The sequence below is a fragment of the Gallinula chloropus genome, assembly GCF_964237585.1.
Source record: "Gallinula chloropus genome assembly, chromosome: 1".
NCBI lineage: Eukaryota > Metazoa > Chordata > Aves > Gruiformes > Rallidae > Gallinula > Gallinula chloropus.
The window spans coordinates 29479014-29494202 of NC_140085.1; the positions used below are offsets into that span (position 1 = coordinate 29479014).

Below are 15189 nucleotides of genomic sequence, written 5' to 3' on the forward strand. Positions count from 1 at the left end.
TACTTGCTTCACAAATTGCAAGGGGGAAGAAATCTGCACGTACGAAGCTGAAGACTTTTACCTTTTGATTAATTAAAATGAACTGTGATAAAACCAGTACCTTTCCCAAGTATTGTTTAAACACTAGCTCACAACTGATCCCAGTAACACGGTTGTTACCTCATAAGCTATCTCCTTAAAGCCAGGTATGGGCTTATGAAGCCTCTCCCATACACTTTACATCCTTTTCCTAGATGCTTCCTCCTGTTGAGGCGTGGGCAGCCCTGGTTTGCAGACTCTTACAGGACAGCAGCTGTGAGCTCTGACAGGCAGGTGATCAGGACAGCAGCACTCCCTGTGCCAGCATCAGCAGCTCTGTCCCGGCGGCGTCAGGTGAGCTGACCACCTTCAGCCTGCAGGTGGGCAACGCAGCACAGTCCCCGCAGTGAGGCCACGTCCCACTCCTGGCTTTCCCGATGATGAAACTCATTTGCCATTCTCTGCTGGGCACTTATCAGCAACTACTTGTAAAATTAGAAGGTGCTAAAAAAAAACCACACACAGTTGTTCTTATAATCTAGTTTTCCAAAATACTAACTACAACCCACTGCTACAGAAACCCTCCAGCTGAGAAACAGCTCAGATGAGTAAACCAACTACACCCTGAAGATACCTGAGCTTACCAAAGCACTCATGCAACCTGCTCTGAACACACCACAAAATGGAGACAGTTAGTAGGTTCCTCAATTAGGGAACTGAATATCATAAAGTTTTGGACAAGGTGCAGTGAGGAGATGAGAACTAAAAGAAGCAAAGGACAGATCCAGCGAGACCAGTTTTGAGTTGGCCAAACTCCCTGCAACAGCTTTTTAGCATTCCTGCGATACAGATGAGAAGAGTGTAAGCTAGAGAGACTACCCAATTTAAAGTGTCTGTGTAAAGACCTACACAGCTCATTTCTTTCTCCAGGTGGAGATGGACCTTTTCTCTTGCTGTTTTTAGTCAAGCAAATAGAGCAATCAAGCTGCATGCCCTATTGCCACAGTCAAAAATAAGCATGAGAGACTATGATTGTCTCTAAATATCCCCCAACCTGGTATTACACAGCATCTCCTCCTTTCAGTGTGCCTACCAGTACAGGCCTCCAAACCCACCAAGTATTGTTAAAAGCCAGTTTCTTGGGATATTTGAGACACAGCTGTAAGATTGGAAGGGGAATTGATGACTTCTCAGGACACACACAGCTCTGAAGTTTACAATGCACACTATAAAAATAAGAGACACACAATATCCTTTTCTATTTCCAAAACCTGAAATGATTTCCTGTCGCATCTCCCCATGATTTGGTTATGTGGAACAATTTAGAAGTTTTGGGAACAAGGGAGATAAGATTCTACTTAATTTATTTTACTGACTTAATTCAGAGGATTCTGATTGAGCCTTGTGTCTGTACCAGGCTACAGATCCTCCAATCAGGACAATTGTCAATCTTCTTAAGAGGAAGAACTCTCATTGACAAACTCTCCAACACGTCTCTCCTCTCACAATCACTGAATTTGGGTTTTCAATGTGCGTATTTAATCCAGTAAAACAAACATCACTACCTTGGATGGAAGATAAAACACCTGGAGAGGCAGGCAGGTTACAGGCCTTGGTTATTTCTGTCAAGAGGCATTTAAAATCTTCAAGCTGGCTCACGATTATTACACTAACCTCTCAACAACTTCAGTGCATTTATTTCAACAATTACTTTTCTTACCAAATGTAAGAACTCCCAAAATATTAATTTTCCAATAGGCATACAAAAATAGCTTCTTACTCTCTGAACCAGTTTATGAAGGTCCTTTGGCTGCTTTCCGGCCAACATCCACCTAACTAAAGTAAGTCAGTACAATCATCTGTATGGGCTGCCTGCACACGGGGCAGGGTTTGTTCCTCTTCTTCAGCTTTCTTGCACAGGTGAAACACGACATGAGGTGTCCCGTTTTGCCATGCACTATGCAGCCATTCTTAGGTCGGCTCTGACATATGACACAGGGCTCTATGCTGGTAACGGGGAGGCTGGATTCCACACTCTCCTCTTTGTCTTGCATTTCTCTCTTCTCAGGTTCCTTAAAGTCCTCCTGACTGCTATAAAACATGCTGCTCGATGTCGATGGCTGAGAATAATCTTCACTTTCCTGGGACTCGGAAATTTGTACTGCTTTATCCTCATTCTCCTCTACAGACGGTTCTTTACTCTCAGTCATTTTCACTTTCTTGCAGTCAGGAACATCAAAGCCTTCTTCAGCCTCTAAGGGGCAGGAACTTTCTGACTTGTTCTTTTCCAGCTTATCACTCTTCTCATCTGGAAGCCAGTCCTCACGAAGGGCCCAGCACCTGTGGCAATGGCGCGGCAGCGGAGGATTCATTTCGCCACATTCGGGACACTTCCAATAATCCTTTAGTGAATTAAAGGTTGAACAGCTTAAGCCACTTGGAACACTTACAAGTCACAGATTATAAGCAATGCATTACTGCAAAATAATAGTTACCTTGAGCCTTGTTTATCATTGAATAGTTCTATTTAGCGTTTGGTGACATTTTATGCTTCCAGACTAAAGTCAGTCTGACTTCAGAAAGACTCTCCTCTCTGACTTACTCATGCAGCATGTTTTGTGAAATACAGAGGAGGTAGAAAACCACAACTGATTATCTCTTAGGCAAAACCGAAGAAACAAGATCACAAAAGTCTTCGGGGAACCTCACGAAAAGATTCTTTCTGACAAAATGGTCACCCTTCCCATTATTTTCAACAGACTTCTGAAACGGGAGGGATTCAGGAGTGACGGGACCTTGAACCTGTGGGCGGCGAAGCTGCGGGCGTGCGGAGCGGCCGGCAGAGGGCACTCCGACACAGCAGGAGCACAGAGAAGAGCCAGCGGCCGTTCAAAGGGCCACAGTCCCACCTCAGAGGTTACTCCCAACGCCACACTGAAAATACTTCACTGTCTCATTAAACACGCTTCCTTTCTAAGGAAACTGATCTTTCCTACAAATGATCCACACTGCATGATGAATAAGAACAAAACACAACCCAAAATTTAATTCAGAAGCATTTTTTTGTTTGAGTCCTAAATAACACCAGTAACATGAAAAGCTTTGGAGACCAATTTTAATGCCTAAAAACACCACACAGACGTTATGTTCCCACACACAAGCAGCGACACGTGTGTTTTACACACATTGCCGAGTCCCTCAGTCCTGCAAGACCATCAAGAAGCGACTGGAACAGAGTTTTGGACAACAGCTTTATCCAAGCTTTGACTGCCAAGAGCAAGCATAAGGACACTGCTTTTTCATTCAGGTGTCTGCTTTCTGCATGTATGTCTACGTACTTTGCCTCAAACCCCTGAATTTCTTCCCACGCTTCAGGAATGGTCTGAAATAATTTAGAAAAAGCCTCAACATCTGTTCATTTTGTTGTGAAAACCAGTTACATTTTTGTAGCGTGCATCCGTATGCTATAGATCCCTTCATTCAGAGTGGACACTACAACTAGGTACACGAAGAGGCTTTTTAATGTATGCAACTAAGATGATTTTATATTATTTTGTGAAACAAGTCAGATTTAGGCTCCATCAGATTTAGGCTCCAAAGTTTCCTTCCATTAAGTCAGTGAAAGTCTTAATGTGGGCTTTTTTTTTTGTGGATTAGGAAGTTTACTTTAATAACAACTTTAATAATCACATGTTCAATCTATTGTCTTGGAATTTTCAAACATCCAAGAAAGTCAGTTTAATTTTTTAAAAAAAGTTTAAAAAAAATCACTGAGAAGAATTCATCTCTATGCCTTGACCTGCTCTGCCATTCACCCAACTTAATGATGCTTTGCCAGTCAACTTTTTACTCACAGCTAGAGAAATCTCTGGATCTTCATCAAACGAATCAGCATCGCTATCTTCATCCTGGTAAATAGTCAGCTGATACACCTGGTTTACATTAAAAAAAAGAAGTATTGATGTAACTGGTTTGGGGCATTCAATTGGAAACTTGCCATTTTTCTGATGTTTAATTAAATACAGTAAGCAACACATGGGTTAATTTACGTTAGCAAGTAACTCCACAAAATCCCATGACTGGTCTGGGGGGAAATAATTTCCTTCACACCTTCCCCTCCACTGAGCACTGGAGAGGCCAGACCTGGCACACTGCATCCAGCTCTGGGCTCTCCAGTACATGAGAGATACGGAGCTACCAGAGTCCAGCCAAGCGCCGCTAAAATGACGAGGGGATTGTAGGAGCTCTCGTGGGAGGAAAGGCTGAGAGCTGGGGCTGGGCAGCCTGACAAAGAGAAGGCCTGGGGGGTGGATCTTATGGATGTGTTAATACCTGAGAAGGTCTGAAGATGACAAAGCCAAGTACTTTTCAGTGGTGTTCAGCAACAGGACAGCAGGTAACTGACACAAATCAAGAGGTTCTGTCTGAACATCTGGAGATGCTGTTTTACTGTGCAGGTTGCCCTGTGAGCTGCTGTGCAGCCTCCATCCTTGGAGATATTCAAAGTTGCCCAGACATGTTCACAGGCAATCAGCTCTGCTTGAGCCAGTGGCATTGGACAGGATGACCTCCAGGGACCTCTTTTCCAACCATAACCATTCCACAACTCTCAGCACTGTTGCTGGGAGCAGGGACACACCTCTATCTTTTCTCCCTCCAACTCACCACCTTTATCTCAGGGTGCAGCCACACAGCACTATAGCCCTGTGTTGATCAGTACAGGCGGTCCCATTCAGCTCCTCAAGTTACCATGATCATGTTACATCCCTGGCGAATTCTGCCCCTGGTAGTTGACCAACCCTGGCATGAGCCGATTCTCCTCTCTGAGATCAACAGAAAACTTAACCCGTTTAAAAAAAAGCAAGCAAGCAAGCAAGCTACCAATCCACTCCTGACATTCCAGATATGGAGATCCACCACAGAGGCTTAGGAGGAGAGATAAGGACAGGGAGAGACCATTCTCATTGCTCTCTTCCCCTGTTCCAGGCTGAGATGGGGTGCCTCTCACGGGAGACAGTCCTACATGAACTCCTCCAATGCCAGTCCTTCCCACAGGGTGCAGTTCTCCATGACCTGTCCCAGCACGGGTCTCTTCCACAGAGTGCAAACCTTCAAGAACAGACTGCTCCAGAGTGATCCCCCACAGGGTCACAAGTTCCCTCAGCAAACCTGCTCTTGTGTGGGCTCCTCTCTCCATGGGCTGCAGGTCCTGCTGGGAGCTTGCTCCAGTGCAGGCTTCTCACCATGTCACAGCAGCTTTCAGGTGTCTCTACCTGCTCCAGCATGGGGTCCTTCAAGGGCTGCAGATGGAATCTCAACTCCCCATCATCTCTCATGGGCTGCAAAGGGACAATCCGCTTCACCATGGTCCTCCCCAGGGGCTGCAGGGAAAATCTCTGCTCCAGCACTGACACACATTCTCGCACTCTTCTTCACTGATCTTGGCACCTGCAAAGCTTCTCCTATCTTCCCACTCCTTTCTCCAGTCGAAAAAATATCTGCTGCTCAGGGTTTTTTCTTCTTAAATGTCCTCAGAGGGGCTACCACTGTTATGATTGGCTCAGCCTTGGTCAGCAGTGGGTGAGTCTTGGAGCCAGCTGGTATTGACTCTGTTGGACCTGGGGGTTTCTTCTACCATCTTCTTGCAGAAGCCACCTCTGTGGCCTGCCCCTTTCACCCCCTAGTATCAAAGCCTTGCCATGCAAACCCAAAACACACATGCAGTCCTGCAGTAAACCTGAAGAGTTACTTCTTCCTGGTGGAATCTCAACATGAATTATTCCTCGAAGTGCCCTTCTCTCTTTCACCCCATCCAGTCAAAAAATTATCCATCCAAACCAAATACATACCTCATCATCTTCATCTGTGAGTTCCTGGCCTTCTTCATTATGGCTATAATCTTCTGAATAAATAGACTCAACTTCAAATTCTACACTGAACTGGTCTGAAACAGAACTGTGGTCAAACCAATCAGAATTTTCGCTTAATGAGCTGGCATCAAGATCCTGAAAAGAGAAGATAAAAGTACACATTCAACCTCACCTGTCTCCATACCCATAACCATTACTGTTACAGTAACTTGTAATATAAAACCCAACTACTCAGATTAATTAGCTATGAAAGAAATGAGACCAGCTGCTGTTAACATAGGAACATCTTTTGAGATCAACGAATTGTATGTAGATTATAAAGCAAGATGCAGAAGCTTTTTATTGGCTCTGTAATAAGAACCTGCAGTCAACCTGCAGCCAACTTGAAGACTGCAGCTACTATTTCACAAAGGCTCTCCTAATAACTGAGGTAACAGCTGCTAAAGGACGCTCTTTTGGCTGCATGTCATTCATTAAATTATCTATTCTCATCAACTTTGTGAGCCTTAATTTGAGATGCTGGCTAAACAAATAAAATAGCAAGAGTGGAGACACAGTATTAGCTCTGTCAATTCAGAATACAGTATGAGACTAGGAGTACCATCAGCACAGCTCCACACACAAATTTGCTAACCACAGATAAATCTGTTTGCTGGCAACAGCAATAAAAAGCACTAAAGGCCTGGAAAACAGCTACAGTGTATCACTGGGGCACTATTACATACAGCTACCAACTATCCTGAATTACAGAACCTGTGACCGCGTTCCTCTCCAAGCATTCTAGGAAATACTTATTCTAAAGGACAAAAATATATCTGACAGTTTTTCAGCCCTGTGCCAGCAGTCAGATCTGTTTTCTAAGTAACAAAAGTTACTGTTATTTTTTAATATTAACTTAACTTCAGCTTAGTCAGCAGATCTGTGAAAGACCACCAACTCCACCCACACAGCCCCTATTCTCTCCTCAGACCCCACTGAAGGCACTGCTGCTCTGAATTAAGAGCATGGCGTTTTTAAGGTGCACATCAGCACTTTGGTATCTGCAAAAATCTGTACCACAAAAAATACAAATATATATTTTGACTTACAGGAATGGACAGAGAATCTGTTGAGTCACTGCTATTGCTTCTTTCCCGGCACAGCCCACTGACTACACACCACGAGAGACTCTCATCAAACGTCAATGAAATGCTGTCTGACTTGTGTCGTTTTCTTCTGTCGCTAAGGAGATCATCTGAAGAGTTTTCTTCTGGGTACATTCAAGAATTTGTATTATTATAAAGATATCTATGCAGCTTTAAATATTCTTAAAAGAACCTTAACATAAAATTTACTTATATAGGAATAATAAAGTAATTCAGTATTAGGTTATGGGGGAAAAAATAAAGGCACCAAGAAGTTGTTTAAAAGACACAGTAACACTGAGAAATATGTAAAGTGTGAAGCGATCCTGAAACCAGTATTTCCAGGGCAGGCTTCCCCACTTATCTCATCAGTACAGCTTATAAACGGCAGTCTCCACATGCAGGAAACACAGTAACTGCAAATTTGGAACCACTTCTACCCCCACGTGACACGTTAAACCCCTCCTAATTTTAAGGAATGCAGTTAGGACCTTCATTGTCCTAGCTCCCTCTACAGTCAGTAGACAGAAAGGCACTTTCAGAGGGCTGTTCAGTCCACCCCAGAATTTGCAGGGAGACAGAAACTAGTTCCCAGGTCACAGGCATTCATGCAAAGGACCCAAGCAAGGTTAAATTCAGGGGCAAGTTTCAGGTGCCTCAACAAATTTAGCAGTTAATAGTTGCGCTCTATGTAATTGTATTTACTCCATGGGACTTTTTTGACAAACCATTATGACTTTCACCACACACTAGCAAGAAAATCTCCAATGCATACAAAGTAAAAATCAGACTCTAAAAGCATTGCTTTAAGCTGCACTTACTAAATGTACTTGGTTTGAAGGCAAAAAGACAATGCTTTTTAAATACCTCATGTTTTGGAACAACCACCTACAGCAGCAATAGGAGTAAAGGGACAGCATTTATAGGGGTAGGTAAGTCAAAATTCAGCTCCACTGACTTTCACAGTGTTTGGTAAGAAGCAATTTTACTAAAAAAGGCTTTGCAAAGTCAGTATGCAAGTGCAGCGGAGTGAAAAGTCCCCAAGAGGTCTGACAACTTGGTTCAACAGACCTCAGTAACAGCTGGCTGCCCCTCTATGGGTGCCTTCTGCACCCACCCTCTATTGCCCTGCTTCTCCCTTGCCTTGCAAAACACACCCTAACAATCCACGAGTCTTCAAGTCTTGAATTGCAAAAGAAAAAAGAACGAAACACTTGTACATACTTTGAGACTTCTCTTACTTTCCCTTGGTGCTTCTTGGCTCAGTCCCTCTCTTTTCTTTTTTCGCCCTGAGAGCCCCACCAAATTTGGTGCCCCCAGGCCCAAGGGTTGCTCCTGTCCATCGTTGTCCTCATTTAGTTGTCATGGCTCCATGCTGTACTGATACTGTACCACCACAAGGTTTCTATACACTATATAAGCGGCTCCAAAGGAGCCGCTACCATCCCAATTTAACAAGAATAGTGGTTTAAAAGGAAGATTTCCTATAAATTAGAAAAAAAGTGTATATAAAAACACTATATTAAAAGAACTTTTAAGGCTGTAACAAACTAATAAATGGATGCAAAGGCAAGAGTTAACAATCAAACCTACAATAAGCAAGCACAACACAGGACCTTAAGTGCTCTGGGTCATGCCTAAATATTACAGGTTATGATGTTTAACTGAGACTTTCCATCCTTTCACTAGTTTTTGTTACAACATTAAAATGTTCTTTTAATCTAGTGCAAACCGCTCAGCAATGCAGCACAATGTTTGGACTGACTAACAGAACAGTGGCCTGCGGTGAACACAAAAAATGCTCCACAAAAGCTGAGGAACTGAAAATGTTCCTCAGCAACTGAAGGAAGTTCAATGCAGCGACAGAGGGTTATCACTGCCCAGGTAATTACAGCTACCAAGTCATCAGGTAACAGAAGTGATGGAACAAATCTAAGTAATCTAAGAAATTCCACAGAATGGTATTCAAGTAGAACTGTAGAGAACACTTCCACTGAGAAGCTTCAGGGTTATTTAGGTTTATGCTGGCGAGCTTTGTTTCCTCTGATAATCAGCAAGTGGCATTCCACACCAGCGATTATTGAATAGCCACTGTAGAGAGGAGACAAATATAATGTTTAAGTCACCAGATGTTTTAAAATGTGCTTAGTCAGTGGTCAGGTACCTGAACATATCCAATATCATCTCCTGTTGCTAACAGGCCTTGGACATCTGACACCAATTAAAATCCAATGAGAAGTGGTTTTAGAAAGAAAAAAAAAAAAAGGTAAATTTTGTGGCCGCCTACAGAGAGAACTGATGTGAATTTGACTACAACAGTCTATTACAAATCTAAGTGTTCTCAACATGAAGTCCTGCTGACCCGCACAAGTTTAACACATCTGTGGAACAAGTTAGTCCATCACCTTACTGACAGTTCTCAAGATCCAAACTGGAGCAATGCAAGGAATCATGCACTGAGTATTTTGGTTTAGACAGACAGAGAAATACCAATAGTATTTGTCAGCATCTTTCAAGTCAGTAAGGCAACAGACTGTACTTTTTTTCCTAAGTGGCCATGCTAGTGAACACTGCATCATAAACCTGCACATACCAGATTCACTGTGTGTTCTCCTCCTAGAAGACGTAGTGGGTCGGGAGGTCACATTAGACGCAGCCTGCTTCTCTTCTAACTCTTGTATAGATTCCTGGTTAACAGAAACATGGAGTAAGCCTGAGCATGAACATGAGGTAGAATCAACTAATTACATCTAAACCATTGCCACTGTCATGCAAACCTCAATAAAACTGATCTCAGAACACTGATTTACCAAAAAAAAGAAAAAAAAAAAGTCACCTTCAGAGCATTTTCTTCTTCAAGTGGAAATCTGGCCTCATCCTCAGGTGTGTCAGCAAATGCAGAGTCTGAAACCAAACCAAAAACCACAATACAGCACAAAGTCAGTTTCAGGCTTAAAAACATGAGAATAGAAGGAAGGGAGAGAAGTTAAAAGCTCACAGCATTTACAAAGTAAATTCTAAACATAACTTAAAATCCAAACATTTTGAAACAACAGAAAAAACAAACACCAAAAAACCCTGCTCCTTTGCTTCTCAGGAGCATGCAGCACTCCCCCTGCACCCCTACACAAATAGGCAAGTGGGGAGGAAGAAGAAATTTTAACTACACAGTAGCCCAGAATGCCTTAAAATGAAGGCAGTGCCTTAGGCTGGACTCTGCACACAGGAAGTATTTTACACTTCCTCCTCTCCAAAGTGTAGTTCACTAGCTATCATCTTATGGGAACACTGAAATTAAAAGACACCGTGTAAAAGGTAAATTAACTGCTGGTCATTACATATGCTTACTGACAGACCCATCGAAAAAAGAATTGGAGATATTATCATCCCTTAAGTTTGGAAGCACAACGAAGAGAGCATGTTTCCCATCTTCAGCAGCTGAACACTTGCCTTTTAGGAGCAAATCCGAAACAAAGAGAGTCTTAATATGGATTTAGAAGCCAATTTATGAAACAGCTTCCATTGTTTAACTTCTTGTTGACTCCCTGCAGTACTAAAAAATTACAGCTCTACTGGGCGTTTTTACACTGCAGGGAAGATGGCTGTATGTAACAATACTCCATTTATGGAGTGGCTATCCACAGTTACCACAAAGCTACATTTTTAAACACACAGACCTTTTAGAAGGCTCATTGTAGCTGAGTGTGCCCAGTTCCAAATGCACTCCACATTCAGTTTTGAAAACTGAAACAGAACACTAACAGAAACAATATAAAGCCGTTGCCCTGAGTTCATTGCTGGCACAACTTCAAGAAGCCAAATTTGAATATTAAAAGCTTTTTAATGGTCTTGAGAGCTTTATCTGCAAGAAACGCAAACAAGCAACTGGTCTGGCAATTAATTCTTGTATTAGCTCTGCTGGTGCTTGCCCTGGTTCTAGCCCAACAGAACTCTCCAACACTGAGATTGAGTTTTATTTTTTTGCCCCAAGAAGAAACATCATTTGCTTTGACTCACTATTTGCAATCACATTGGGCTGCAGTATGTACAGCCAAAAGGCCAATTATGGGAAGATCACAGTTACCTGATCACTACGTGCAAGATGTATTTTCCCTACTACTAATTCTCAAACAAAAACCAGAATGTCCTTTCAAATTATCTTACCTTGTTGATTGACTGCTATCAGATTTCTGGAAATCATTGAATATAGCCTCCTTAGATGGGGATAAAGAAAGAGATGTTAGCTACACATCACCATAGAAGAGAGCTTACCCTCTCTGAAGATGCAGAGTTAAAAGGCCGTACGCATTACGTTCTCCATTACTTCACAACCAGACTCTCAAAAAAGAATCCCATTTTACCTGTGTTCTTTTACTGAAAAGCTTGTTACTCCAAATAAATCCCCCAGGAGATCATTTGCACAGTGTACAATATGTTGCTGTTTTTCATCATATAATTGTTTAGACATAATATATTGTCCAAGATAGAATATTACCTGCAAAACAAAATACATACAGACATTAAATACTCAGGTTCTGCTGTTTCAAGTTTAACAGAAAACACATTAAATTGAGATTTGCTCTTCTCACATTACGTGAAATTCCACTTGATTTTCATCTATCATTCCTCAAATACTCTCCTGTTCTACTGACCACCAGATACTTCTGTTCAGACTCTGAGAAACTGGCTACACACCACCTAACAGTCAGCAGGAAAATATAAACAGTACCTTGTCCCAGTATCTGCTAGATAAACTGTGAGGTACACTGCCAGCCATTCACCCAAAACAAAAGAACAATCTGCCTGTACTGGCTTTAATTTGCCCTTACTGATTAAAAGTTCTCACCTCCTTCATAGTAAAAGTGTCCTTTTCTGCACCAGCTAACTTTAACAACTTCAACAATAGTGGCTTTGGTTTAACCTGTGTGGGGAAAAAAACCAGCATGCATCAAATATTTACCAAACAAAACACTATTTATACAGGTTGGCATCCTCCTTCTGCACTGACCCCACAAACACACAACTGCATCAAAACCAAGAGGGTTGGTTAGGAGCTTGTTTTTTTGTTTATTTAGGGTTTTTTACTGTGGAAAGTTAAAGGAAAATAACACAATCACACTAAACTCCTCACATGCTGTACATCTCAGCTCAAACCTCAACCTTGCACTGGTACATACAGATTTCTCAATTTGAGGTACAGGGTTTGTTTGGTGCCTTCGAGTACCAGGCTGGGTCCTGGGGAATTCAGCTTCACTCCTTTAGTCATTACAGTGACTCCCCGAGGGAAGCAAACGGACCTTTGGGGACTGTCAGGCCCAGAGTGCAGGTCACAAAGCAAAAGCACAGATCCAGCTCCTTCCTTGTCTCTTCCTGTGAGTTTCTGGGGCTGTGGGTTTGCATCTGCCAGCTGAGGTGCTTTGCCTCTGAAGTCTTTTCTTAGCTGGGATTAGCACACTCTGTCCCTAGCATTGTATTTTATTCACCTCTGCAATGACCCACCACACCCCCACTGTACCAGCAGAGACCCATCTGCAGCCAATCTACAGCAATTTTCTACCTTCTGAGGTAGAAGAAAATGTTTTAAAACAAAACAAACAAACAAACAAAAAAATCACAACCCCCCCCTTTTTTTTCCTTAAACAGCAGTGCCAGTACCAGTGCAGCAGCCGGCAGAAATGCAAAGAAAATGCCACTGACAGTTCCCCATGCTCTATATTCTACCGTTGCCCCTTCAACAACAGGGAAACCACTCTAAGCACGAGCTTGTATTTAGCTACCCTAACATAGTGCCTAAAGTAAGAAAAAATACCATGTCTGCTAAAATAAATGTTAAATTTCAGTGCATTAGCAAGGTACCAGTTGCAAGTATCACAGGTAATAAAACCAACAAACTAGCTTGTGGACAATGTTAGATGCCTATTCTCCCCTCACAAGTGCTGAATTATTTAAAGCATGGAGCATATATTAGTTTCATAAAGGAAGCAAACAGTGACTTATTCAGCTATGAATGACAGCTTGCTTGAGCATAGGGAGGCAAAACACGGTTTCAGATCTCTGAATCCACAACTAGACCCATGGGTTCAGATCTTACTACTCCTCAGTCCTCTCTCCCGGACTCCTGCAAGAAGTTCTTTTGCCATGGAGACCTGACAGCAGATGGTAGCATCACATTATGACTTAAAAAAATCCCAACCCAATCAAACAAACAAAAATCAACTTTGAACAGTCTGCTCTACTGTTACTTCGCTTTTCTGAAGTTCTGCTGACAGCCTACACTTTTAAACTTTGCCCTTCTACAAGAGGTAATCCAGCTGAACCATCATTGTACACTGCTGATTTAATTTAACTCACGTCTAATGCACAGGTTTCCATCCTCAGGAAAACTTTAACGTAGAGAGCCAGGACAGCAGAACTGTCACCGTACCGTGGAAAGCGTGGATACGCAAAGCCATAAACACAAAGACTCTTTTACAGCTTGCTTAAGAATTCCAATAGACGAGAAAGTGAAAATGCCAAATTGGAAAACCTTCGGCTGTAATGACAGGATTATTTCACAAACAGCATACGTTTGTGCCACAGAGATCTTCTACAACTCTTCACCTATGAGCTGTTAACCAATTTCCACCAAGAAATATCCTGATCAAATCGGACCACAAGATCCCCTTCATTAAAATTCATTAACCTATTTAAGGTCTCCATGAAACAGTCTAGACCTAAAACACCACCCTCAACTCTCGACCACGAATGAGAAACATTTGCTTCGCAATTACAGGATCAGAACGAGACCACCTTCCCCGGATTTCCTGACTTTTCTCCAACCGTGGCTGGCTGAGCAAAGCGGTCCTTCTGAATTAACAGCTCGAAACTCTGCAAAAAGCGTAAAAAACCCGCGCGCCCGAGAGAACTACTGACCAGCGCCTCTTGCTCCGAAGCGGTGACAGAAGAGGCATCCGTGAGGGAGGACATCTTGGTATTGCACATTTGCCTGCAGTTAAGCGGAGGACAACCTCAGAAAGTGTAACACAGCTGCACCACCCGGGCTCCCCCCTCCCCCCGCGCCCCCAGAGAGACAGCGGGGCGGGCGCAGGGCCGCCCTCCGCAACCCCGATCGTGCCCACTCACCTCGGCGCCTTTGTCCAACCCACACGCCGGGCTCTGGCGGCGGGTATCGGGGCCGAATCGGGCCGGGCCAGGGATAGCCTTATATAGCACTGCCAAGAGGAGGCAAGTCGGGGCTTAGCTCCTCCGCCGGCCGCGGCCCGACATGCCTGAGCATGACCAGGAGCGGCGGCGCTGCCGAGTCACCACGGGGGGCAGGCGGGCGGGGGCCGACGCTGAGTCACCGCACCCGCCAGAAACGGGGGGGGGGAGCGCGTAGACAAACATCAACCTCTCCGCGTCCCGTATCCCGTTCCTTCACACACACACACACACACACACACACACACCCCGCAGGCTCCGCTCCCCTTGCAGGCGGCAAACGCGGCGCTCCCCTCAGGGCCGCGCCCCGAGCGAACGCCCCTCCGCGCTTCGGCCGCCCCTCCCCCAGCGCCGAGACCGCCAAGCGCTAAAAGCGAGCCCCGAGCGACCCCTCAGCCCCCGTCCCCGAGCACATCGGGAGTCTCCACGCACCACCAGCCGCACCCGCTCCGCTGCCCGGCCCGCGGCGGGCGAAGGACCGGGGGCCCTACCACGCCGCAGCGCGGTCCGCACCCAACGCCGCCATTTTGGCCACCCGCACCGCGCGGCCCGCTGGTCTCGCCAGCGCCCCCTAATGGCCTTGGGGCAACGGCCCCCGAGCGCCGTGCAGCGACCTGACGCGGCGCCTCGCAGCGCGGCGGCCGGGCCTGTGTGACCGCCAGTGCGCCCGGCCCCGGGGCTGGAAGAAACAGAGTCCGGGCTTGTCTGATCGCCAGTCCGCCCTTTCCCGGGGCCGGGGCATGGAGAACCAGAGCCGGTCGGAGCAGAAAAGCGGTGCCCGGGTTGAGGGACAAACAGGGCGAAGGCCCGGCAGCAGCAGCAGGCGCGATGAGACCCGCGCCGGGCGCTGCGGGAGGCAGGACGCGGGCGCTGCGCTTTTCCTTTCCTTGTTTTTTCTTCCTCGTCCTGCCAGTCGTCCCTTCTATCCCCTCCCGGCTGCGTTCACGGCCACTCGGCCAAAACCATACAGTTGTGGT

General features: G+C 44.7%; 1 protein-coding gene across 3 annotated transcripts; it reads right to left on the bottom strand.

The window, feature by feature from the left end:
• Positions 1-1365: 1365 nt before the first annotated feature.
• Positions 1366-14726, bottom strand: MDM2 (MDM2 proto-oncogene). Of its 3 annotated transcripts, none has more exons than XM_084262429.1 (12): positions 14645-14726; positions 14135-14223; positions 13925-13997; positions 11859-11933; positions 11374-11507; positions 11177-11226; positions 9849-9916; positions 9606-9699; positions 6977-7134; positions 5868-6023; positions 3873-3950; positions 1366-2420 (listed from the first exon to the last, which is right to left on the bottom strand). In XM_084262429.1, exons 3-12 carry the CDS (start codon positions 13991-13993, stop codon positions 1851-1853), a joined length of 1452 nt encoding a protein of 483 aa, XP_084118555.1. In that variant the 5' UTR covers positions 13994-13997; positions 14135-14223; positions 14645-14726; the 3' UTR covers positions 1366-1850. The 3 variants fall into 3 exon arrangements, with proteins under 3 accessions (XP_084118555.1, XP_084118554.1, XP_084118556.1); XM_084262428.1 differs by having other exon boundaries at positions 6977-7137; XM_084262430.1 differs by lacking the exon at positions 11859-11933 and having other exon boundaries at positions 6977-7137.
• Between the last annotated feature and the right edge of the window lie 463 nt (positions 14727-15189).

Excerpts from the sequence above, each read along its gene's own strand:
- MDM2 (XM_084262428.1), bottom strand. The coding sequence starts at position 13,993 with ATGTGCAATACCAAGATGTCCTCCCTCACGGATGCCTCTTCTGTCACC. Across the intron at positions 7,138-9,605 it reads GAGAACACACAGTGAATCTG|AAGAAAACTCTTCAGATGAT; the intron begins GTATGTGCAGGT and ends GAATGTACCCAG. Across the intron at positions 2,421-3,872 it reads ATCCAGAGATTTCTCTAGCT|GATTATTGGAAGTGTCCCGA; the intron begins GTGAGTAAAAAG and ends AATTCACTAAAG.